At 45.9% G+C, this 27204-nt stretch overlaps 1 protein-coding gene across 6 annotated transcripts in view; it reads right to left on the bottom strand.

The window, feature by feature from the left end:
* The window catches only part of SRSF11 (serine and arginine rich splicing factor 11), a 285307-nt gene that overhangs the window by 203904 nt on the left and 54199 nt on the right, over positions 1-27204 (bottom strand). For all 6 annotated transcript variants that reach the window (XM_069641924.1, XM_069641922.1, XM_069641919.1 and 3 more), the window contains exons 2-3: positions 8735-8868; positions 3953-4062 (exon numbers count right to left, since the gene is read on the bottom strand). In XM_069641924.1, coding sequence (XP_069498025.1) covers positions 3953-4062; positions 8735-8868 — 244 coding nt within the window. The remainder of the gene's footprint in view (positions 1-3952; positions 4063-8734; positions 8869-27204) is intronic.

A 27204-nucleotide genomic window follows, 5' to 3' on the forward strand; every position in this document is an offset into this window, starting at 1 on the left:
ACCTTGTCATTACAGAAAAACTTATGTGGGGGTTTACAGGAATGTGCCTGCACCTCACTTACCCTGCGGGCTGACGTTTTAATGGGCATGAGTGTCTAGGCTCAAAAGGAATGCATGTTAGAAATGTTAACACCAGGTTAAGATCCCATACAGGGACTTTGCATGGAACTGGTGGAAATATGTTAGTAAGACCCTTTAGGAATTGAACAATCAGGGATTTTAAAATATGAATCCTGCTCTGTAGAGCGCTTGAAAACAGAACGTGCCGCCAGGTAACCTTTAAATATTCCAATATGGAGCCCTAGATTCGCCAAATGTAACAAAAAAGAAGCACCATAGGTGCGTCACATACAAAGGGATCCACATTTTTATCCCTGCACCATCTGATTAACTTTCTCCAACAGCAGCAGTACACAGATTTACTTGATAGCCTTCTGGCCAAAATCTCCATTAAGTCATCCAGGAGGTCCCAATCCTTGCATCTCAACCTCTGAGAAACCATGCGTGAAGGTTGACAGTCTTAACTTCTAGGTATGAGATACAGCATTTAGAACGCGCCTATACTTGTTTCAAGGGAGGGAGAGGGAATAGATTGAGGACAGGTAACGATCTTACTAGGCCAGTTAAAATTGAGATCCTGCAAGTGCAAAGGAAGGGGGCAGTGCAGTACATGTGATCGACAGTAAAAATAAATAGAATAAAAGCAATAGGTAAAAAGTGTGGCCAGCTGGTGGCAAGAGCAAGGCTAAGTGCAGGCATCAGGTGTCAAGTGCTGGTAGGGATACAGAAAACAGTCCAAATGCAGGGGTTGCCAGGGAGGCAGTGCAGGTGTGCAACTGGCGGTGGAGGGGACCTGGGCCCCGAGATCAGAGGGTAGCCAGGTGACAAGTGCATTTTCAGTCAGAAGTTCAGCAGGGGAAGAGGAGGAGAGAAAGCCGAAGCAAAGAGGAAGGTTTTGAGGTGCTTCCGGAACCGGAGTTGTTTCTACTCGAGTTTCAGAGAGGCTGTTCCATAGGGAGGTCCCAGACGAAGAAAGATCTATCACCAACTCTTTGCTTGGAGAAGCGACTGACCGTGAGGGAGTTGAGATGAGCGAAGAGCTCGAGACGGAAGATATTTAGGAAGAGAGAGTTGCAGGTATTGAGGCCCCAGAAGGCCTTGTGGACAATGTAGAGGATTTTAAACGTAATCCTTGCAGTCACTTGGAGCCAGTGCAGAGATTTCAGTCCTGGAGAGAGACGATTCTTGGGCTTGAGGCAAAGGGCAGAGAGTAGAAGCAGGCAGATTTAGAAAGAGGCTGTTGCAGTAGTCCAACCTAGAGAGAACCAGAGCTCTGGAGACAGTGAACTTCTGGGGGAAGGAGAGGAAAGGAGGAATTGCTCGGACGAGGTGCAGCTGGTAGTGTGACTTCTTAGAAACGTCAGATGTGAGGAGAGGAGGACAGAGTGGAGTCGAATATGATAAGAGGTTTTTTGCCTCGCAGGAAGAGGGCCAAGAGGCTGGCCAGAGAGTGACAGGAAAGGAGGGAGCAGATGTGCTGATGAGGTTAATCTCAGTCTTACTGGCATTGAGGCAGAGATCATTGGTGGCACACCATTCATGATGAACAGCCGAGTCATCTGCATAGCACTGAAAGTTGGGGCAGAGCGGCAATGTGGTGGGCAAGAAGTGCCAGGTATTGGTTGAACAGCCAGGGAGAGAGGGAGGGAGAGAGAGAGGAGAGGAGGTACCCAAGTTGGACCCGGGAGGGTCTATCGCAAAGGAAAGAGGTTAGTCAAGCCAGGGACTGACCGGTGATAATCAGGTTATCACGAAGACTGTTGAGCCGGATGGCATGGTTGACCCTGTCAAAGGTAGAAGAAAGATCAAGTAAGATGAGGACACAGGGGGTGTTGGGAATAGAGGTTCACACAGATGTTCAGGAGAGCAGTTTCTGTGCTTCTGGCAGCTCTGAATCCAGACTATCATGGAGACAATCAACAGATTCAGTGTGAAGATTAAGCTGGGAGATGGCCAGCTTTTCCAGGAGTTTGCACAGGAAAGGAGCGATGGAGATTGGGCAATAGTTAGGACAGGTCGGCAGAGGGTTTCTTAAGGTGCACAAGGGAGTGCTTCGTTGGGAAGGGGGGGCTCTCCAGTGGCAAAGGAGTGGTGGCAGAAGTCAGCCAGCACAGGGGCCATGGTGTCAATGTGGTCCTTGATGGTTTTGGATGAACAGGGGTGAACCGATTTTTACGAGACTTTCATAGATCGGACTTCTCTAGAAACCTTGTCAGGGGAGAACAATGGAAGGCAGAGAAGGAGGGAGGAGAGGTGGCCGAAGAAGGGCCATAGGAAGAGCGGGGTGTAAAGGAGGATGGCAAACCCACCCTCTCGCAAGAAAAGGTCCTCTTTGTGGAAGACAGATGGATGTCCAGAAGGTCCTGGTACCACATCCTCCAGGCCCAATCCAGAGCAATTAGGATCATGGTCACACCTTGCACTCCCTAGTCCCCGCCACACTCCTAACCATGCTCCCAACGCCTCTTACCCTCCCCCAGTTCCCACTGCAGCTTACAGTCTTTCACTCCTTGCTCCTTCTGCATCCCTTATCCAATTGTATTGCACACTCCCAATCTGCAGCTCACTGCCCCTTTTCCAGCACTCCATTCCCTCTCTACCTTTCTGGCCCTCGGCTCTCCCTCTATCTACTTACATGCCCCATCAAGCCCATTGCGCCCCCTCCCTCTTTTCTGGCTTACATTGGGACTACGTTTTAATTTTATTTTGGATCAGATCCTCAAAAAATTGGGATTCTAAAAATTGAGATCTGAAATAAGGACTATGGACTTCCACCTAAAGGCATTCTGTCAGAATGAGGAATACAGTATAAGGGCAGAGACCTGCACCCCCCCCCCCCAATACCCTCCAACGCTGCTGCCACCTAACTCAGCCTCTACCTACCCCGCCTTCTCCATTTCGTTCTTCTCACCAACATGTTACAGTGCAAGTTTAGCAAGAGAATTCCTGACCTCCATCGCTCCCCTCCAATGCTCTGAAAGTGAGCCCCATTTTACAGGGGCGCACCCCTAAAATACAGGGGACCCATAATCACCATAAACCAGAGTAAATGCACCCCTCTAGGGAATCAAAAGTCATGAGGCTGTCTTGCAGGTGATTACAAGACTTTAATCTTTACAATGTACAACAGTTTTATAAACTAATTCAACTAATACTTGGGATTGACATATAAGATACAAATAACTATATTTAGTGACTGGCCATGCCTCTGTGTGATTATTTTGCATGAAAAAAGATTTCCTAGTGCTATAGTGCTTGGAAGTCTTGACTAATTGTAAAGCGCTATAGGGGAGCAGGGAGGGCTAGCTAAAGCCGCTCGCTCCTCCCCAACAGCTCCTTGCGCTTTGCATGATGTACAATAACCTACCACGGCCCAGTTTTCGATTTTAAAACCTAATGGCTGTCCTGGTTATTGATGTTTACTTGAGCAACATCCTGGCAGACATTTAGCCTCTTTGGAGCTTCAGGGGGTTCTGTGAAATGTTGGATTAAAAATTGAACATTTCAGAGAAAGCAGAAGATGGGTGTTCAAGTCCTTAGTACTTAAGTGGCTAAATAAATTCAATGCTGCTAGTCTGCAACAGTAGATCAGGATTAACATGCAGAACCAAGAAGAGTGACCCATTTCCAAGTTTTTCTTGTAAAACAAATAGTCAACATATTAATTCATACCTGTATGTGTACAGATAATTGAAAGTGGATTAACAGAATGTACTCTAAATCAGATCAATCCTAATTTAAGTGGGCTATGAGTCTTAGAGTCAAGCATGGAACAACAATTGTTTTGGTGAGCTGCTGGTCACAAATGACCAAACAATCGGACTTCTACGAAATAAGGTTTATAAAGCAAAGCAGAATGGTTCTACTATCTACCATGTAATTTACAACCTACCTGAGCAAGAGGATTTGGAGTAGGTAAGAGCCCTCCTCCAGGCAGAAGTCCTGCCACTGCATTTGCCGGTGCCAGTAGAGACAACGCCTTCGCCTCATCAGGAATAACTCCTGCAGGGAAAAGAAAGTGCATTAGAATGCATCCCTTTTCAAGAGCGAAAACACAAATACACCCAGAATATAAGTCCCTGGAAACACAAGGGCCACCTGAGGCAGTTGAAATAACTTATGGCTCAAACAAACAAAAAATAATTCCTCCATTTCTTATAACTACCATTAATGTTTATATCAGAATGAAATGTCAAAGTGTGAAGATCGCTATCCTTTTTCCTCGACTACTGGTTAAGTGTCTAGTGAAAATAAATTGCACAAAACACACTACTTTTGTGAACACTGCCAACATTTCATCACCTGTACTCGATTTTTAAGTCATGAACCAAACGTAAGCAAGCACAGTCGGTTCTCCAGTGGTGTGCTCTCAACTTTCAAAAGCTGTTTTATGAACAACGACTCGTGCCGGCTGCTTCACTATAAAGCACACAGAAAAATCAAGATACACAAGACAAAAAAAGTTGCATTTAGGGGTTAATAATATGGAACAATTCTGTTTTCTTTCAAACCTACCACACAAACGATGTATAAAAAAAAAAAAAAAAAATATCTGGAATTACTGGTAAGGCTTCACCTGATGGGCGCCTCAGTATCAGCAGATCTGTGGTTACAGACTTTGTGCACAAATTAAGGCACACTCCTTACCTGTGCAGTAAAACTCCGAGTTTCAACGTGTGCAAGGTCTAATCTATCAAGCAGGTTTTTAATAGCTGCCATTTCCAAAAGCAAAATGTGGCCCAAAATCCCATAGCAAGTCCGACGGTAACAGAAGCCAACAACTTCTAACAGCATATGAAAAACGAATCTAAACAAGAGTCCTATTGAAAAAGACACAATCAAAATTCTAATCTGGTGCAAAATCCCTATTTGAACTAAATAACCAGTTAATGTGCCCAAGCCCCAAGAAAATAATGCAACTATAATTTTGCAAAATCCCCATTGTATTTTTTTGAATACATATTAAGAAAACTGCATCTCATCGTAAAACATACAATATGTACAGGGCACTTAAGAGAAACTGGATAAGCTGGAGAAGAAAACTGTTGGGTGGTTTTTTCAGCAGGGCCTGGTATATAGTTCAGGCTGAACCAGGGAAAAGAACTGTAAAACACAACAACAAAAAAGAAAAACCACTGTTAAATAAAGGTAATGGTTCCTTCCACCTAAACTGAGATCTGCTGATAATATAAACAAATGTAATAATACACAGCACCGTTATTTTGCTTGGGTCACTGCGATGTCAGCAATTTTGATAGCAAGGGCAAAACGTAAGGAGAAGGGTAGGGTGGGGTCAATTTCCATGTTGGGTTTTTCTATGTCATTTAACTCAATAACAAACCCAATGAGACTCGGGGGATATTTGTTATGCATGCATAATCTGTCTCAGATGAGGATCTTAAAATTATATTTACTATAGCAAATGGAACTCAAAATATAAATCTTCTAGTACTCGGCTGGAGACAGCATCTGGAGATAAGTACCCATTGAAATCATGCATCTGATTTGGATTTTGTTTTAAAAAGGCGTTTAATAAAACTAAAATTTTAAAAAGCATTGAGGCCCCTCACCAGTTAATTTCCATGCTTCAACTTTTTTTTAACATCTGCTTTGTTAGAACCATGAAATACTGCATGAATGTGTAGAAACAAAAGAAAGAAACAGACAAAAGAAACAAACATTAACCAAAACACCTAGATACCTGCCAAATCCAGACAATATTAGGCTTGTACCATATATTGGATTACAATGAATATTGTAATTCTGCCGGCTTCCTACTTTAAACTCAAAACAGGTCAGTTTCAACAACAGAGAGGCTCTGTGGTGGGTCCACCTCCCGCTGATGAACGAGGCCAAGTAGTAAGATAGTTGCCCAGGAAATGCAGAAGCTGAAGTAATGTACCATTTCGAAAATTGGTAGGCCGATCCGGGTGGTAATGGCCGACTGCCCAAGTTATTACACCAGAGAGCACAGATGGATACTTTAAAAAGGGCAGCAGGCCATCACCACATTGCAAAGTCCACCAAACTCGCCATTATGGCTATTACAACACTGGTCTAACGTCCGGGACGCAAAGGGGATTTATTTTGTTCAGGGTGTAGGGTTTGGGGGGTGACATGAGCACAGAAAATGCTACGCATTACGCTCAACTTTAATTCTCACAAAAGCTACAATACTGCAACCAGTATGGCCTCACGGAAACTGCATACAGGTGCGCCATGGTGTTGGCACAATGTGGGGGTGGGGACTGTAAAACAGTGGGAAAGGATGGTCAGTGTCTGTGAGGGCGGAGGTGGCCAGAAGACAAGTTGTCAAGAGGCTAAGGAATCAAACAAAAATCTCTGAATGCAGGAATGCCCCGGGGGGGGGAATTGTCCAGGATCCGAGCAGCCAGATTGGTAGCTCAGCCGGGTGCAAGGATCGCAGAAGGGCAATCTTTGAGGAGAACCTTTTGGATAATGGAACCTTTAGTGATGGGTAACGATAATGGAAATCATAGCTTATGTCTAAATGATGAAATGAGACACAATCGACATTACAAAGCCATTATAAAACATTTCCCACCATCAGTGTGTAACACCATGAACCAAGAGAAAGAGTCCACATTGATGTCCTTCACGCTTCTCTCGTGATGAGTTAGTTACTAATAGTAGCCCGTTAACTAATAGTAGCCCGTTAGTCAAAGATAAATATTCAGTTAATTAAAATTCAGGCAACAAAGAAAAGCAAGCAAAGAGCAAGACAGCCACCAGAATAGGTTCACACGACTTGCACTGCACCAAACATTGGTCTACACAGTCAACTCCATCCAATTCCAAATTTGGAGCAGTGATAAGACACAAAACATCTAACAGTTTTAAGTACTAGGACTGTTGACAAATAATTTAGAAAACATTATCCATCACTAACGAGATGAGCATCTATGGGCATTATATGCAAAAATATTGTTTTCCTTGTAGAGGTTTTGTAAAGCAGCAGCACAGAAAGCAAGAAATAGACCTACCAATGTCTTCTACTCCAAATTAAGAGACACCCCACTATATGCTTATGGACCATGACGTTTGCAAATTGAATTGAGTGTAGACATTTGTTGCAAGTCACCGACATCCAATGAAATGTATTAAATAGTATTTTTCTTTATGTGTCCATTGACATGCTAAGTTAAGGGCACATTTCATCAACCCTATTTCGTCAACCAAACTCTGGGGATTTATTAGTAAATATTGGTGTTTCGTTTGTTTAATAATTATTTAAGTGGAGATTCTGAGTTAGTTTGATCCAGTTTACACCTTTACTTAAAATGAAAAGGATGGCACAGCAACTTTAGGTGATTTCTAGTATTTGCATATACGTTCAGGATTAGTCGAAACACTATAGTAAAAAAGGATTGGACATCCCACCCCAGAAGTAAAAAACTGAGCATCCCAGCTTCTTTTGGAGTATGTCGATTAGTTAAAATTAGCTAGTACAGTTGCTGTAAACACTGTTCAGAGATATATGCCATCTCCATTTAAGGCAAGGCGGCATCAAATTGAACAGAGTTTAAAAATCATTGCAAAATTACTCATGGCTTATAAAAATATACAATTTAGGATGGATTCCAATATGCCAACTCATGGACTGGTCTTCACAGAGTAAGATACGCTACAGACGAGCTCAAGTATGAACCAAATCATGTTTCATAAAAAGTGCGTGCTTCAGCCCAAATGTGTAAATGTGTATAGTGCACTTGACGTTTTATCTTAATCATTCAGGCAACAGCACATTTAATATAACTGGTGTCCTAGCGTGTAGTTATTAAATTTAGGTACAAGTGTAATCAAGATAGCTGCTCCCTTGGGCATATTAAACAAATTGTGAACAACAGTCTTACATAGTTTTTCAAAATAATAAAAACTCCCGAGATTTACGAAAAAAAATGTGTTACACCAGGGTTCGAGTGCCTGTTGGCCTTTAGTTTATGCCTAGAATCCTCTGTAGCTGCAGAGGACCCACAGTTTTTCGGTCATCTGGAAGGGCTTTGCATTTGCCTTCTCCACTACAAAAATCACACACACAAACAGAAAAGTTTAATATTTAGTTAAATTCTAGGAAATATAGCATGGCTGCAGAAAACTGAAGGGTAATACCACAGTGCCCATTTGACACCTTTTGTGCGTTAACGTCAATCATTCAAACCCTTGGTAGACTGGAAATTTCGTCTAAGCGGTTTTCACAAATAGAATGACAATAACACTAATATCCATTGTATTAAGCATAGTGTAATATTTGGCAAGTCATTTGAATAGTGTGTTCTTACATTTTACATAATTAGATATTTTAAAGGAAGATCTGCTGAGAAATATCTCAAACCAGTAAAATCAGGAAATAGTTTAAAGCCAACAGTTCAATATCAAAAACAGTAATCATTCATTACACTGTGCAGCATTAAAAATGCCAAACCACACTGCCTTGCATCCATAGATGCAATTATTTTAAATGAAAAGCTATTTATGTATTAGAAAACCCAATCTTGGGACTAAGAGTAATGTATGCCGAAACCACAGAATACCAAGGGTATAATAACGTTTTAGACGTGTAGGCTCTTTGTTCTACGACGCAGTAAACAGTCATGCCAAATAAACAACATTTTAGCAGCAAACACCAGCCAAAAAGACCAAACAATGTACAAACCTTCTGCATATGGAACGACAATCAAAGCTCGGTCAACGAACACTGTATTTGTCAGATGCTGTGCGACAACTGCGGAATCAGCCTCAAGGAACTTTACAAAACAGACACGAGATGTTACAGGCAAAGGAGAATCACTGAAAGAGAAAAAAAGCATTAATCACAAGGTTTGGAGTTAATCTTCACTTCAATTCATACTTCGCCTTCAATAACACAAGCGATCTACAAATTGCCCATCTATCGAGCACAGATTGGTGTGGGAGTTTTAAACATTACAATTCAGGTACATGCTGTTAAAAGAATAAGAAGGGAAACCAGGTTCATTCCACCACCAACTTCGTGAATAAAACTTTAAAAAGGAGTTAAGTGAATACAAATTCCCCATTTGGAAGAAATATTTTCCTGGAAGTTAAACAAAGTTTAGATAAGACATTGGACCCTAAATATGAAATGATTCCAAATCATTTGCAGACGAACAGAAAATCACGAAAACGATTCAAATGCCAAATACTACTCTGCTAACAAGCCATGTAGACTCTGAATGAATGCCCACAGCTATTCATGCCATTATTATGGTGTTTAATGCGCAGAGCGCTGTAAAAGGTTTGGGCAGCCAGCGTTTGGGCTGCATCTGTAACAATAGCGCAGTACTGCGAGTTGCGTTCTGTGCGTCCATTTTATTAGTACATAATCAGTTGCCGTTGAAAAGGCCATGTTTTGAGGTATTTGAAAATTAGAGAAATGTGGGGGCATTCCAAGTCGATACTGGGATCGAGTTCCAGAGGCTGTATGCATGACAAGAGAATGATTGTTTGCGGGTCCTCTCTTGCGGACTAGTTGCGATTCGAGCTGGTTGGTCAAGTTGCTGCTATTCATGTCCTCAATCACTGAAAGTATGCTGGTAGCCTAATCTTGCTCACACTTTATGCAGTGGACCAAGAGGATGTCCCCCTATGGACCAGAAGAACGAGTGCCAAGAGCCTACAAAGCCCTGGGGACATAAAGTAGGCAGTAGCGGCTAAACTAGAGTTTGGTGGAGTACTGGCAGCTTAAATGTGATCATGTGGTGGGAAAACGGCCAGCACAGAGAGGAATGAGATGTGGGAAATCCAATACAGGGGGATAAGGAAAATAGGATGGTTGTATGGTTCCATGTGATAAAGTTGCAGTGAAAAAGTTGACAGATCGGCTACTGTTTTTCCCCCCGACCCCTAAAATTCTTTCCCCAAATATTCTAGGAGGGGTATAATTATATATAACCTCTAATCCTAGAATATTTGAGGAAAGTGTTTGATTGTCTGGTGGGTGCATTTTTAGGAAATGGTTGCCACCTGGCGGCCATTTTCACAGCGACAGTACTGGATACTGGTTACATGGGTAGTTGGCAGACCCGCTCATCTGATTGATAAACTGTACATCACTGCCCCTCCCACCCCCAACCCCTGCAGCTCCTTAATGGCGCTTGCTCAACACCAACAACATTTTGAAGTGACATGGTTCACAAGTCTTTTGTTGCAGGGGATTTCAGACATTTGTTTTTGCGCTGCATCGGTTTTACAAGCCTGGTGGGATTGGGTCAGGTGGTTTTCCTATGCTAATGCCCTAAATCTAAGTTCTAATTAGGGATCTTTTATGGTGCTTATTTTTGGGATATTTCTCTATTAATCCATATTTATGTTGTGGTAAATTGTATCGGTATTAATCAACGTTATTTGCAACCAGTATTTTTCTACATATATTGAAATGAAAAAAGTACGTTGGCGATGGTCTGTGCTAATGGACCCTATATGACGATGGATGTTTGCACATCTTACAGTATTTGGCTGCCCCCGAAATTGCTGCTTGCTTGAGCCACATGTCTGCAGACATTTAAACCACAGCAAATAAAAATAAATTCTTGAGACTGGCCACCAGGGGGCACACAGATGTCCTCTTCCATGTGAGCTCCGTCCCCGTAGGTCTGCGAGGTGACCTGAGCCCCCACCTCGTGACCCCCCCCCACGGTTAAAAGAGCGGAGCATCGTGCGTTGGAATACTCCTGCACCTCCCTGGAGAAAATCCGATCGAAATCGGACCCGGGAAGCCCGATTAAACTTCAGGTGAAGTTCTTCACCAGACAGCGCGAAATCGTAATCGGCCGGGCCGGGTCAGCGAACAGGCCCATCGGGAGAGTGATGCGCAGCCTGTGTGGCGCTGTCCAATGCGCCCCCCACTCCGACCCACAGAGCTGCTCCCTTGCAGTGCCCCCACTCGACCCACGGCGTGAACCCTCCAGCCGCGCCCTCGGGCCCGCGGACTATTGGAAAACGCTGAAGGCCCAACCAAGAGGTAAGCTGCGCCTCCAACCCTGCACAGCCCACGCTGTCTCACGCAACCGCGGTGCATCTGAGCGCCGCGGCTTGTATGCAGGGCCCCAGCTCTCAGAGGAACTAGCTGGGCTCGCGTAGTGGTGGGCCTCCACGACGAACGTTCTGCGCGGCGTGGATGCGTACCCTGGCGCACACGAAAGACGCGTGGGGTCAAGCTGGGCCCCCATGATTTTAGGAACCCCCCACCTTGGGAGCCCTGCACACCGCAGCGCGTGGCCGCCTGACTCCAGGACATCCGCCCACTTGAGAAGCACAGCCTATGGTGCCTGGTCCCCCTCAGTCCTAGCCACCAGCTAGAGGGCTCGACTTTGGGGCCTGCTGCCTCCCCCCTTGAAACCTCATCTGGGCAACAGCCCATAGCGATGACAGACGAGCGATCAACCCACTAGGGCAGGGGTGAGACATATCAACCAAGTGCCCCTACGCCCGGACCTCTAACACCAAGGGGTGCACTCCAGGGTTACCACAACTTTTCCCGAGTACCTACAGCGCACATTGTCACGTGCAAAATGGAGATACACAGGGCGAGGTGAACCCCAACATCGCACAGTCTTTTACCAACACCCCCCCCCCTCCTTATGGACAAACAGCCTCCCGGGCCCCGCATAGCATCTGCCCCTCCCAGTGCACAGGGCACGGATCCTTCGGACTGAGGGTAGGGCCCCCGAAACAGGGGCGTGTGCCTCCTCAGGTCCACGGTATCGATCGGAGTTGAGACCAGGGAGACATCTTTCAACCTTGCTCCTGCACCAGGGATCCAGCAAATTCCGAAGATTAACTGCTGGAGGGTGTCGCCAACTTATCCCTCCTACTGGGCGAGCGCATTGCCGCTGGCAGACGACCAAAAACTGCGTGGGGTCATAGAGCAGTCTGAGGGTGAAGCCCACACGTCCCTCCTGCGCCTGCCGAAACCCGGGACACCGAGGTGAAGCACCTACGTATATGCAGGCCAAAATAAAGCTAGCCAGTTACGCTTAAACTCCTTCCACCCACACATCGCCCCCACGATGGCAACGTAATCTGTGGCACATGGAGAGACAGCAGCCACGAAAGGTGACATAGCAGCCCTCCTGACGGAGATAAAGAATATGGGGGCCAACACTGGCGGCAAGATTGATAAAATCACCCAACGCATGGATAAGATGGAGGACAGGTTGGAGGGGGTAGAAAACCACCAAACCTCCATAGATACTATGAAAATAAAGCTCGAACACAGAATCGCGGATCTTGAACAGCGGGAAGAGGAATACAGGCTAAAGATGGATGATTTGGAAAACCGGGAGAGGCGAAACAATTTACGTTTTTTTGAGATCCCGGAACAGGATGGAGAGACAGAGGAGAGCCTCAAGGCAACACTTCATGATGATATCAAAATCTTAGCGGCAGATGAGATTGACGAACCGAGAACCGAACAGATCCACAGAGCGGGTGGCCCACTGGAGGCCCGAGATCAGTCCTCGCTCGCTTCCATAGATACCAGGACAAAGCAAAGATTCTCGAGAAGGCAAGGCGTGGAGGCGTGATCACCCTCAACGGTGCCCAGGTCACCATATATCAAGACCTGTCTGCCATGACATTGGCACTCTCCTTTGAAAACGAAGGCACGAGAATCAGACTACGGTCAGAGGGAAATAAAGGCCTGCATAGCCGAACTTGTTGATCCCCGCGAACGAGGGAAGGAAATAACCCGAGAAACAAAAAGGGAGAGAATGGAAACTCCAAGGACCTAAGAGGCAGAGAGTCAAAGGGTCGAGAAAATTTCAGAGAGGTAACAGCTCCCTGGAGGGGGACAAGTGAACTGGACTAACGCCGACTTCGTTGACACTGAGTATGTTCGAGACATGGGCCGTTTTCAGCCCAACACAAAAGTTATATTCGATGGTTGTAAGTAGCGGTTGACGGGGGGTTGGGAGGGGCTCAGACCTATGTAGTGTTCATTGATAATTAAAGGACCGCGCAACGATGGTCCCTACTGGTGGTTCGGAGCTAGTTCAGTGAATCTAACTGGACCTGCTCGGACACCGACACATGGAGGGGAGGGGGTGCGTGGGAAGGAGAGGGAGGGAGGGATATGCAAGACAAGGGGGAAGGTGGAACTGTTATAGAACTTTTACTCGCTGCTGAGATGGGAAACACACTAATATTGGTTGTGGGCTCGAAACACAAGGTATGGCAATGCATTGTTGTGAATATTGTACTGTCATATACTGATGGCCACCTCTGATGGTAACACACAAGGCCCCTTGAAAGTCAGGCCGCTTACTGTCAAAGGCCTTAACTCACCTACTAAGAGGTCGTTAGTGCTACGGGAATTTCGAAGGGCTAATATTGATATTTTACTCTTACAGGAAACAAAATATATGAAGGGGGAAGAGAGGTCCATTCTGGGGAAACGTTTTGGCATGGAGTTTTGGGACTCGGGGGCACTGCGTAAAGGGGGAGTGGGAATCCTTATCAGAAAGGGACTTGATTTTCTTGTCTCCAAGACCTGGTCGATGCAGAAGGGCGAACCTTACTAGTGTGGGGACTATTGGGAAGGTGGAAGTAACGATTGCCACAATCTACTTCCCCAATGTAGGACAGCTCCGATTCCTCTCTAAAACTGTCCCCAAAATAATGTTGGAGGCCACCGGCCACCTTATACTAGGCTTGGACTTCAACTTGTGGGCAGATCACGACCTGGACCAGAAAGCGGGGCACCCGGGAGTTGAAGTTCCTGTGAGAGGGGAACGCAGTGACTTTGTAAACATGATGCAGGTATATGCGCTGGTAGACACATGGCGGGCGATGCATCCTGATGAAAGAGGGTATACATTTTATTCACCCCCACAAAACACTTTTACCCGCATAGATTACATCTACCTTTCACGAGAGCTGAACGACACCACCACGCATTCGGGGATTACTCCAACAACATGGTCCGACCATGACATGGTTACAGTTGATACACAATGGGAACATCTATCAATTAAGGGTGGGAAGTGGAGATGTAATGAGGCCCTGTGGAGAGACCCCGTTTTCAAAGAAGAACTCGAAACAGAGATCATAGAATACTTTAAAGCCAACAATACTGGGGCGGTCTCTGAGCAGAGTGTGTGGGAGGCGGCCAAAGCAACCTGGAGGGGGATCCTCATACAGGAGGGGGCTCGGAAGAAAAGGGAGAGAGCCCTTATCTAGAATAAGCTCCAGAGTGAAATATGTCAACTTGATAGAGAGGCTAGGGTGGGGGACACCATAGACCCCGATAAGATTCAAGAGGCTAGGAAAAAACGGGAAGAACACCGCCACCTAGAGCATGGCCAGATGGCATGTAAACTACATTTATTGAAGCAGAAATTCTATGAAAAGGGAGATAAGGCAGATGTGCTGCTAGCGGCTAGACTTAGGCTCCAACGGGCAGAACGTAGGGTGAAAAAGATCACGGATCCAACCCCTGACCAAGCGCAACATACATCCTCCATCCCAGAACTGTTCGCAAATTTCTATAGTCACTATATACTTCAGAAGTATCAGAAGTAGACCCACACTCACAGGAGATAGACAATTACCTCACCAGCATTGCCCTTCCAAAAGTTGCAAGCGCTGACTCGGCCCATCTAGAATCCCCCATAACGGAGGACGAAATACACGAGGCGATCAAACGACTCACATTGGGCAAGTCCCCTGGTGAAGATGGTTTCACTGCCGGCTTCTACAAAACATTTTGTGCCCTCCTAGCGCCATTCCTGACCACCCTATTGAACAATATCCTTGACACAGGGACTGTCCCGGACTCCTTCGACCGAGCACTCATATCGGTCATTCCCAAGGAAGGCAGAGACCCCACGGGTTGCGGATCATACCACCCCATATCCTTGCTCAATCTTGATGCAAAAATTTACACACAAGTCCTGGCAACCAAGTTAGAGGTCCAAATGCCCCATCTTGTCCACCCCGACCAGGTAGGGTTCAAAATTGGACGACAGGGTGCAGACACCATGAGAAAGACTCTCCATTTGATCGAGGCCTCCCAAACCATGTGCAATGATCCCGCTTTACTCTCCGTCGACGCTGAAAAAGCCTTCGATAGAGTGGAATGGGGTTTCCTTGCCGCAGTCGTCCGTGCCGTGGTAATAGGACCGAAACTTAGAAGGGTGATAAAAGCAGTTTACACCCCTCCAAAAGCCTCAGTGTCTTAACGGGGAGTACTCGAGATGGTTCGAGCTGAAACGCGGTATTACGACAGGATACCGAACAGGCATGCGTCTAGGGGAAGAGGAATTTAAAGTAGCGCTGTATGCCGATGACCTACTTCTCCATGTGACGAACCCCACCACATCCATTCCCAGAGCATTGTACCTCCTGGATGAATACGGCCATGTATCCGGGTTCAAGGTTAACAAATCGAAGTCCACACTTTTCCCCTTACAGGGCTCATTGGAAGCAAACACTGAAAGATACCATCCCCTGGGCCTTAGGATTGAACATGAAAAAATGAAGTACTTAGGAATATAGGTCACAAGGTCGCTAAAAGATTTATATGAAGCCAATTTCCCAGCGCTTCTCCAAAAATTTCACGCAGACCTCGCCAGATTGGGACAACCTAACCATATCCTGGTTGGGGCGTTTAAACGAGATAAAAATTACCTGTCTCCCGAGATTTCTATACCCCTTTCAAATGCTCCCCATTCAGATGCCACGACAATTCTTTACAGAAGTCAAGAAGGCGATTCTGAAATTCCTATGGCAAGGGACAAGGACCAGGATTGCTTACTCCAACTTGACATTACCGACAGACAAGGGTGGAGTGGGCCTCCCAGACATCCATAAATATTACGAGGCGGCTCTATTACGAATCCTTATTCCCCCATCTCTAACCAAAAATTGCCCCAGTGGATCTCTATGGACAATCATCTGTCACCAGCAACAATCTCTGAATGGCTGTGGTCCCCTAGAAGAAGAGTACTAAAGAAATCAAAGGCTCACCCGATGTTCGCAACCATATGGGACATATGGCGGGAGGGCGGAGATATGGGGAAGATTACCACATGGCCATCACCATTAAGTCACCTCTGGTCACCGGGCATTAACAACAAGATCCCTAATGTGGAGAGGTTTCAAGCTTGTTGAGAAGGTGGGACAGCTCTTGAGGAAGGACTCCATCACGCTTCCTGAACTAGAAGAGGCACTCGGAATAGGCACACTGTCAGCATTCCACTTTCTGCAGATTAAGGGAGTTTTGACAAAACCAGAATGGAAGGATAAGCTGAGCAGGGAACTTACCCCGTTTGAAATCATACTCGACTCCAGGACAGAAACGAAAGGGTTGATATCTGTTTTGCATAAAACACTAATGGAAGTTGGAAAGGGCTCAAAAGAACCGCTTAGGCTAAAATGGGAAAGGGACATGGGCGAGGATATCGACCCGGAGACATGGGATAAGATATGTAGGATTGCGCCCAAAGCCTCGATCTCATGCCAGTGTAAGTTGCACTCGATCAAACTGTTAAATAGGTGGCAATATGACCCACGCAGGCTCTCTAAGATGTATCAGTCGTCTAGTCCAATGTGTTGGCCGGGATATGGGTCCACGGCAGATTACTGGCACATGTGGTGGGGTTGTCCTCGGATCACAATTTACTGGAACAAGGTGCTAGGTTGGATTAGGGATCTAGACGGGATCCAGCGGACCCCTACCTGATCTTATTTGGTCTCGAGAAAATCGAGGATGAGTCGAGAAGGGTCACAGACAAAGCTGCACCACTAGCTGCGAGGGCTCTATTGACCATAAAATGGAAATCCCCAGTTACCCCCACAGAAAAAGAATGGGTTAACGTGGCCTCCAATATGTGCATCATGGAAAAAAGAAAAAAAAAAAAAAAAAATCACAGCATCTATACATGGGAAAGCCATGCAATGTGACATCTTATGGTTAGAGTTTGTCAAATACATCCCCGGAATAGCTCACCAACGCCTACCTAAATATCAGTGCCATGGGTAATGAAACATAATGACCTCCCGAACAAGGTAGGCCTCAAGGCCCCCTATCAACCAATCCGCCAATTGCTAGACAATACATCTCTTGGCGGTAGAGTATAATGTCTTGTGGGGGGAGGGAGGGGAAAAAATGGGAGAAGATTAGTCAATGTTTGTTGACGCTGTAAAGAGGAGTTACTTATTGATGGAACGGAATGCAAGAATTTTGCTGCAATATAACACTGAATCTTAACCGCATTCTCTATTTTACTGTAATACCTGCTTCTATGTTATGATGGTTAATTTTGGATGTATAAGCTGTAATCTGTTTGATATAAACTCCAATAAAACTAAGTTTATGAAGAAAAAAAAAATTATTCATTCCACTTGGTTTGTTTGCATTAACCACTGACGTACGCCTGAAAGGCACAACAGCTGTGAGATATGGGTAAGACACCAGCATTTACGTTTCATCTAAGTTATACAGATCAACACCAACTATTGTACATTTTGTGATCAGAAAAGCATAGGCCCTCACAAACACGAATGTAAAAAAAAAATATATATATATCTGTTTACTTGTATGTAAACAGCAGTAAAAATTGAAAACAGGGAGCCTTCGTTATAATGAGTCAGACAGGGAACGAAATTAGATGTTAGCAGGAGCTAAAAGCAGCACCTGGGTACCCAGAATCATCGAGTGAGCAGGAGCTACACCTGGGGAACGAGGAGCTAGGGCATAGTGTGCCACAAATCCAGCTTACATGAGAAGCAAGCTATAATTTCTTATCAATTTACAGATGACAAGCTATGAATGCCTTGTAGTTCTGCTCCAATACACATTTATGCACTGTCAAAACACAGTTAATGTCACAAAATGTTTGTATGGCACCAGGAGTCAAAGATACTAGCTGCTTTTGGTGGCAAGCTAACCAGGCTTTACTCGTGTACAAACGGGAGCTAATAGCTCCCAGCAATTTCGAACCCTACATCCTATTCCTTTTCCCTCCTACCTCTGTTGCACACTCTATGGCGCCATGGAGGATGAAATGTAGCAGGTTTTATTGGGAGTGCGGACAAGGAGGAGTTAGGGTGGTGAGGGTGTTCCCAGCATTTTCTGTTAACACAGAAGGTGACCCCAACCACCAGTGGCCTGCCTTACCCAAGTTGGGCATAAAGACCGCTCAAGCGCATTATGAAGCTTTGCAGGTACACAAGACGTGCACAACTGCTGAAATCCATAACAGGAGACAATTTTACCACCACCAGTTTTTACCCACCACGCAACAGTAAAGACTACACCACATGTTGCTTCTGAACTAAATCAAAGAGCAGGAACTCCGACTCAACGGGTTATTTTTGCAACTGGATTTGGCTTGTACTGTCCACTGACACTTACAGAAAGGAATGCGGAACTATACAGTTCCAGATATTGATCTAAGGAGCAGAGCCGAGTGGGTACGGATAACCCCGTAAGCATGCAGCGCAACCACCATTACCTGTTGAGAACATTCAATTACACAGACGTCCAGCAGCCATTCTGAACTTTGACGTGTAAACATATTGATACGAGGCTTCGTGAAAGGCAAAAAAACTAAATGGAACTACACAAAGCAGCAAATTCCCAAATACCCAACACATCAGAGCAGTGACTCACGGCGTCCTCGAAAACTGCGAGCAAATGGCATGAATGTTACCCAGCGTTACTCCACACCCGAGATGCAATGCCCAAGACTCCAGGCGAGGAAGGAATGTCAACCAGACAACATATGCAGAGATGTCCAAACAGATCTTAAAAATGCCATGGAGGAATGACTGCGTAGGGGCTTCTATCAAAAATGTAACAATTACTCTGCAAAGTCAAAGAAATCAAAATCATTATATGGCAGTGAATCAGATTTTCAATTCATCTCCTCAACAAAGAAAACCAGCACGGTTGTCCAATTGGCTTACTGAGAGGAGAGAGTAGCCCCGACCCCTACATCCGGTACACCTTCCTTCGTAATTGTTGGGATACTAGCAAGCATTGAAAGGCAGTGGTCCTTACACCAACTAAAATTTAAGCTGGGCTGCTTGTCCAAATCGAGTGCCCACTTTAGTCCATGCAGTAGTGCCAACAGAAAGCAGAGGGTGAGCGCCCCCCCCGCCCCCCCCGTGTGGCTTTGACAATGACCTTACAAGAAATGCGTCTCTGAAAGGCGACTAAGGCAGCCTTGGCTCCACGGAATGAGACACCCCCCCCCCCCGCCGCCCAGGGAGGATGCAAACCCTGGTACATGTAGCTTTTAATGAAGCAAGAGACTTATCCAGCAGGTAATGCAAGCTTTTAGAAGGTGCCTACTATAGAGTTGCCAACATAAAGAACAAGGAGCCTGTCAGATTGTGCTATCCCCTATCCCCTCTGAAGGAGGGTTAGAAAAGAACACTGGTATGGAAATGTCAAGATTAATGTGATCTGACAACCTTTAAGCACCAAGGAGTTGTCAAGGAATGCACTGAGACCGAGAGTAGACCACACCTCGCAAACAAGTCCTGCACCACGAGTTCTCATTTATATTCAGCAGAATGGTCCATTCCCATATAGTCGCCACAAATGCTATGAACTCTGGTGACCTGGTCCCACCCTACTTGTCTAGATAAACAAATTGCAGTGGTATTGTCGCTCAGGCCTTCAACGCAAGAATTCTGGATGATCAGGGGTCGGAGTGCTCATTTAGGGTGGTGAAAATGGCCAGGAGTTCCAGAACATGTAGGTGAAGTAACAATTGGTCCAAATCTCACAATTGGTCCAAATCTCACAAATTGTGCTACTCTAGTTGTCCAGGGCTGACGGCTCCCGACCAGAGCTCGAGCAATCGCCCCACCACCTCAAATCAGGGTGCAGAGACAACATGATCTGGAGCACAGATTACTATGGGTGCCCTGCTTGAGACCCGACCGAGGCCAAATAAAGCTGGGTCCTTCTCATCTTGAGCCTGGCATTGGCCACAGGAAGAATGCAGTAGGCTATAAAGCCCAGCGGTCTCTGGAACCATCAGGCAGTGCTCGAGGAGTTGGACCCAAAAGAAGAAAAAAAGCACAAGACAAAATAGGTCATGTATCGTCTACTTCGTGGGGAAACCCCTGGCCAGGCAAAGTAAGGCAAGAAGCACAGACCAAGCTAATGAAGGTCAGCCTCCGGGTAGGCATCAGGGAAGTCTGCCAAGTTCACAGACAGACCAAAATGAAACGGGAGATTGGGCAGAACTCAAAAAGCGAGCACGATATAAGATTAACTGGTGGGCCGAACCAACCAGTCAACGAGGTAAGGAAATATATGGACGTTACCCTGTCTGAGTAAGGAGGCCATAGCCGACATCTTGGTGAAGATTCAAGGTGCAGCGCCAAGCCTGTAGGGCAACACCCTCTACAGGAATTGATGACTTTGTGCATGCTTCCGAATCTGGACATGCAAATTGGACCTGTGCTTTAGATCTGAAGGATGGCAAAGTGGTCCGTAAAGTGTTCAGTTTGCAGTACACACTTGGTTTTCTCAGTGTTCATCGGAGCTAGGCAAGCCCCGCCTTCAACTTCCCAACTTAGCCAGACCCAACTGCGAATCGGTCCGTTAAGTGTTCAGTCTGGAGTCGGAGGGTTGTGGCGTGGCCGGAAGGTGCTGGGTGCTACAGTACACTGACCGTAATTGGTTGAGTGGGAGCACACCTCAACAGCGGATATCATCTAACGCCTACCTGAATCGCACTTCCGAGAGGCTGCAGGGATTAAATAGATACGTTTGATCTGGGTCAATTATCAGCTGTGTATTTTGTTTGCTACGCTGTACATGGGACGCTGTTTTGCTTAAAACAACGGACTGTGAACTACAGGTCTTTGGTCCACTCATATGAATCTTCACTGCTTAATTAGCTTATCGACAAAATCTCAAAGACTGTGGGGGAGCTCCATTTTCTCTGGGCTTTGTTGGCTCGGACTACGTTGGTTAGTTGGATATAACCAGCCATTAGGAAATCAAGCCTTAGTTTACAATTTAGGAGTAACACGATTGTGTAAAAGTATTTAGAGATCCATAAAGATCAGAAACCTAACTCAAAGGATTCATAGCAAAGGTTTAAATATAGATTGATGTATTAGCACATGTATTTTGTCATTGTTACATTTGTGTATTTTTTAGAGTGTCTGAAAAAGTATTATATGCACAGTGTCTCTCCATTTAATGAGATTTGTATCTTGATACCTTTAATACAATTTATATTTTTGTCTAAATGATTATAGTTCTTTGAAAAGGGAGCAGCTGTTGACACGTTTTCCATTCTCCTACCTTTCTCTATATTTGAAAGTCTTCTCTTCCCAAAGCCAAGGTAGGAGTCCACCTCGTTTCAAGAGTGGATATTTGGGATCTCCCCATTTATTTTTTGCTTGGGTGTTAGCATGTGCCTCACCTGGACATGGTTGTGGGCATTAGCCGGCGTCGCGTCTTGATGGGATTGTGGGGGTCGGCATGTGCCGCGCTTGAATGAAACGGATTGTTAGCATTCGCCCAAGTAACCAAACCGCTAATTTCACCCCTCTGCATACACCTCTCAAACTCTACCCAAACAAAACCACAAGAACACAACAATCCGCACAAATTTCATAACACTGCAACAAAACAAACCACACAGACTCGCACAACAGCACACAACGACATGACCGGAAAAAATCAAGCCCAGCCAACAGAGTTTCCGGGTTGAGGCTGCCAACAGCAAATCACTGCTCCCTTGCAATTTTCAAGCTTATTCCCACTAACTCACCTCCCACCCTCAAACCAGCCTTTTTTGCAGAACTGCCAGAGCGCCAGGGGACCGTGCCGGTGGTGATAATGTTAAAGGATATTTGTACCGTGCACTAACAAATATGGTATTGAGCTCCTTTGTTTCACTGTATGATAATATCTGGAGTGAGTTAAAGTCGACAAATACCTGGATATCTGAGGCGAATGGCAAATTGGACTTTACTGGCTCTTTCACCCAATAGGCAATGGTTTGGGCCTATTGGAAGCTGTCCCTGGGTGTCAAATATGAAACCTACAGAAGCGGATGAAATAATTGAAATTTCAGATACAAAAGAATTTGTCATGGAACCAGTTTCAGTTATCCTTACTGTTCCTGTGCTAAAATAGTGCTTTATTATAGATGGGGTTCCTCAGCTAGCCTGCTCTTATATAAAAGATGTTCCAATGACAGACTTGACTGTGGAGCCCATGTTGCCCTCGATAGAGCATAAGGGCTCTAGGCCTGCTGCCAATGAGGGCTCTAGGGCTGCTGCCGAGAAGCCCCCGACCAATAACCACCCCAACGAGAGCTTCTTAAAAAATATTTTGCAGCAAGGGACTCGGCAAAGTAATTCAAGACTTCACTATAACCCTTTCTTCCGTACAAGCATGTCTCCGTTACTGGAAGGACGACCCCATTGGAACCGGTGACAGCAAATGTTCTTGCTACTGACTCAACCACATAGACTCAGTTCCTCTGGACTTAGTGCCTGCATGTATGTCGACCTCGAATGGGGTGATAAACTCTAACGACCCGAGTGGTGAGCGGGAGGGTACGAGTAAAGTCTCATCTCTGTTGCCTACCTCATTAGTAATTCAGCCTTTAACCCCATCTCCTATAGTTTGTAATCAGGCAGCTAAACCCTGTTCGAGTGGTAATCAAATGGAGGGTGGAGAAGGGAACTTGGTGGGTAGACGGGAATCCCTGTTACGATTGTTTTGCCTCCCGATTAGTGGTGTGAACCATGCCGATTCATAACGTCCTACCCCGAATTCTAGGTGTCGGATCTCAGATACTGACAGGGGCGGTGGGAAACAGATAAGAAAAGTACCATCAAATCTTTATCCTTCGTTGGCGGCTGGTGTAGGACACCTTTTGCAACGATTGCCTGTACCAACCACACAATTGCCATTGGATTCTTATCCAAGATGTGTCAATTCACAGTGGCGCAAATTGTATAGTATCTTGCAGCATGCAAGAGGAAGGATGTGCCATGGGATAAGTGCAACAAGACTGGTGGGGGTAGGATGACTGAACCCTCAGAGGGTAAAAGGGAGTTCCAACTTAAGTGTCGAGTGCTCTTGGCCCTAATATTCCAGTTTGTCTCAAACAAACATTCTACAGATTTTTGCTGAAATCCCAACATTGGGTCTACTCTGTTCCTCCAACATCGACAGAGTGGTCTTCCCGGATAGGAACCACCCGGACACAAGTATTCATTTCACGCTTGGTGAAGGAGCTTGTCCTCTCCCAACGACTGGCAACAGGCTTTGGGCTTCGAGATTTGCCCTATTGTGTTGGAGGAGCGGGGATTCCTAGGCTCTCGAGAAGGGTTATGCATTGCGGTCCGCCCATATAGGAATGATGCCAGAAGTGTGGGTAAGGTGGATTGACAATTTTTTGGGGGGGGGGTGCATGTGGGAGGGGGGCGGATATCGATTGGGCTGCGGTTCCATCACTTTGGCAGAAACAAGTCCCATAACCCATTGAGAGTATTGGGTACGGGTAGCAGAGAGATAGCCTTAGGTCTTAAATCTTGGAACACTTGGGGGGGGGGGGGGTCCTCTTTTTACTAACCCTGTTTCTATGGCAATCCTCAAAGTGGCAAACTGTATATGCCTACAGGAGACTTGGCTGACCAGTGCTGGATGGCCATCTTGGTTAAAGAAGGTTTAAAAAATATATATCTTAAGCAGCGATTACCTGAATCAGAGGACAGGTGAACCGGCCAAGTGATGAGTTCTCAAAGTGTTAATTCAAGGATTCAACAAGATCTTATCCCCCAGAAAAATGAATTCTGTTAAGTATCATCTTAAATTAGTCTCCTACTGATTGATCTCTATTGTGGTTCCAAGTCTTGCATCTTAAGGATGATATTCTAATTGTATTGGATCCTTATTATGGAGTATTACCTGGGTATTAGATACCAGATGGATGTGGAGTCTATCAAATTCTCAGCCGCAAAGCTTGTGGCATGGGAAAGATGGCCGCTATTTATATTGTCAGCATGTGATGTCATGTAGCTTATGCTGCGAGTGATGTCACAAATGTAAACAAACATTTTGCAGTGACCCAGGCCACAGGTAAGCAGTCTCCCGACCCCCACCTCCCCAAACCCTGCAATTCAAGATTGCAAAGGTGCTTCAAGCACCATAGCGCACTCGGCGCGTGGTCCCTCTCCCCAGCCCACCACTTCCTCGTTCCCCTCTGCCCGCCTCCCAACACGCCCACTCCATCCGGATTGGTCCCCATACCCCCACTTCAAGGACATCCAAGGGCAGCCCTGCGGCGAAGGACCCCGAGGCAAAGGACGGCCCCAAGATGTGTCTGCAGTTGTCCGCAGGGGACGCCAAGGAAGCCAGCAGCTAACAGACACCAACAAAAAAACGTGAGTGTGGCATGGGTGGGGAGTAGAGCAATCACTACTCCAGAACACCTCTGCCACTCTCTCACCTCCCTTATTAGCATGTCCACACCTAGATAGAATTCTGAACAGTGGCCTGCGTCGCATCTAGATAGGATTGTGAAGGCCAACAAGTGCCACACTTAGACAATACTGTGAATGTTAGCATGCTAAAGGTCAGGTAACCCACTAACCAATATAACCTCAAACTCTGCATACTTATCTCACTCAAAAACTCACACAACCATCTCTCGCACCACAAGCCGCACGCACTTCACAACACTGCAACACCACATGCCGGAGCAACAGCACACGCGGACTGACACCGATCCAATACCCGCACCAAAGGTCAGCATCCGGTGTATACCGAGTTGAAGCTGCCAACAGAACACCACTCCTCTCACTATCCTACTCCCTCTTCACCTTACTAACCCACCCCCCCTTATCTTTTACAGATCCACTAGAGCGCCTAAGGACCAATTCCGTTGGTGACGGTGCGCGGTACAAATACCTTTAACAGAACATCAAGTGTTTACCCAAATGACGAAGCCTAGCAAGGGCTGGAGGACTAATTGCAGTGGAGACAGCCCTGGGTATGACTGCTGTGCCCCTTGAACTTCCGTTTGGTGCTTATGGGGGCGGCCCTTTGCTCTGCAGATTCAGCTCTAAATCTATTGTTAGTGAATATATACTGGCATAAGGGAATTGCTGAGCTTGGAGGTGGCGCGCGAGTATAACACCATGTGGTCATCCAGACATCCTTTGGGTAGAGTCATTGTAGAGATTTTAATGTCACTGTCTCTTCCAAGACTTGGATTGGGATCTGTGCAATCGGACATTGTTCAGCAAAACTCTAAATGCCAAGCTGGAAAAGGCTGGTGTCTCGCTTCAGGGGCGCTTGGGCTGCAGCCCCTTATGGGTTAGTCATCCAGTCACTAATGGGACAGTAATGCATACTTGGTACAGAGGGAGGAGTTCTTCCATGCTGGACTATATTTTCACTGACAAATGGTTGACTAATTGTTGCTCCTCATACTCAGTGCTAAGAAACAACTGGAGTGATCAGTCCATCCTTACGGTGGACTTTGATATTTTACGGATTACTCATTTGCTGCACTCGAGTACTACTTCTGCAGATAATGCAATTAGATGGTCTGAACCAAATATTCGCAATATTGGAATGGAAAATGCTTAACTTTAATGTGAATGGGATTCAGAACTTCATTTATGACCTGGTAACTAGGGTACGATCTCATCCCAGATTTAAGCCAATAAGATCATTTAGACCCCCACATTGGTACAGCTAAGACCTTGCTGCAGGTAAATCCACCATGAGGGAGATTAGGAAACTTTGTGACCTTAGCAATGATGTTATGGTAAGAGATCAAGCAAATATAAAAGCATGACTACAAATCGATTAAAGGAAAGTTAGTGCAGAGAACATGCTTGGGTGGATGAATTCCCGTGAATGGGTGCCTTCTTGTCATTAATGAATGGCCAGGAGCCAAATTGTCATCTCAATTAAATCCTATTCCAGAGGCGGAAGGGTCTGTTTTTGAAAACCAGCCTCATGGAGTATTGCAAGTGTGGTACCTATTTTCAAATGTGGCAGTAGGTCTGAACATAAAAATTACCGGCCAATTTCTCTTATTGATGCAGACTGCAAGATCTTCTCTGCCTTCCTCTTAATTCATTTGGAACAATGGGTGTCCTCTACTCTATGGCTTACACTTCAGACGGGTTTCCATAAGGGGCATTCAACCAACATAAAAGCTTGGTAGTAAAGTGTATCCCAGAATCAGCATGGTCGATGTACTAGTGCTGCACTTATATGGCCTCAGTCAATTTATCGGCAGCATTCAATTGTGTTGATCGGAACAGTCTATGGTCGAAATTGGCTGGTTGGGGTATGCTTGCAGGGCTTTTGTGGCTGGTTAATGTTAAAGGACATTTGTACCGCACACTATCACCACCGTAGTGGTCCCTTGGCGCTCTGGCGGCTCTGAAAAGGGAGAGGGGGGGGAGGGTTGAGTTAGTGGGAGGAAGCAGGAAAAATGCAAGAGAGCAGTGATGTGATATTGGCAGCCTCAGCCCGGTGGGTCCGTTGGCTGGGCCTGGGGTGTTTGCGGCCGGTAGTCGTTGTGTACTGTTGTGCAAGGCCATGTGTGTTTTTGTTTTGTTGTTGCAATGTAGTGAAGTTTGTGCGGTTTATTGTGCTGTAGGTTTTGGTTGTGTTTGGTTTGGAGTTTGAGAGGTGTATGCAGAAAGGGAAGTTATTAGTCGGGTTGGTTAGTTTGCATCTCTATCCTGAATTGAAGCGCTAGGCTTGCGTAGTCTCCCGTTACGGCTCTGTCCCGATCTGGGTCTGACTGGCCTACAGGTTCCTTACTCCTCTGGCCCCCACCTCTAACATGCTCTCTCATGGCTCCCCTTATCCTCCATTTAGACTCTAGTGGCCAGCGCATCTGCTAATGACAACCTCTCAGGTAGTGGGGGGATTGTCAATGTCTCGATAATTCCACACCAACGTGGTACCTGTCGGTAATTAAATTACGGTGCGGGCGAAAGAGTTGGTGGGATTGTCTGGGTTAGTTGACTCAGTCTCCGTGTGTGCCGCCTGTGTTCCTGTCTATCCGATGTCACCCGTCCAGGTGCCGTGGCCTTTACTCTCCCCGGTCAGGTATGTCCGTGTCTTTCCGATTTAGTTATCCTTTT

Source organism: Ambystoma mexicanum, chromosome 1q (assembly GCF_040938575.1).
Source record: "Ambystoma mexicanum isolate Mex_15411 chromosome 1q, UKY_AmexF1_1, whole genome shotgun sequence".
Lineage (NCBI taxonomy): Eukaryota > Metazoa > Chordata > Amphibia > Caudata > Ambystomatidae > Ambystoma > Ambystoma mexicanum.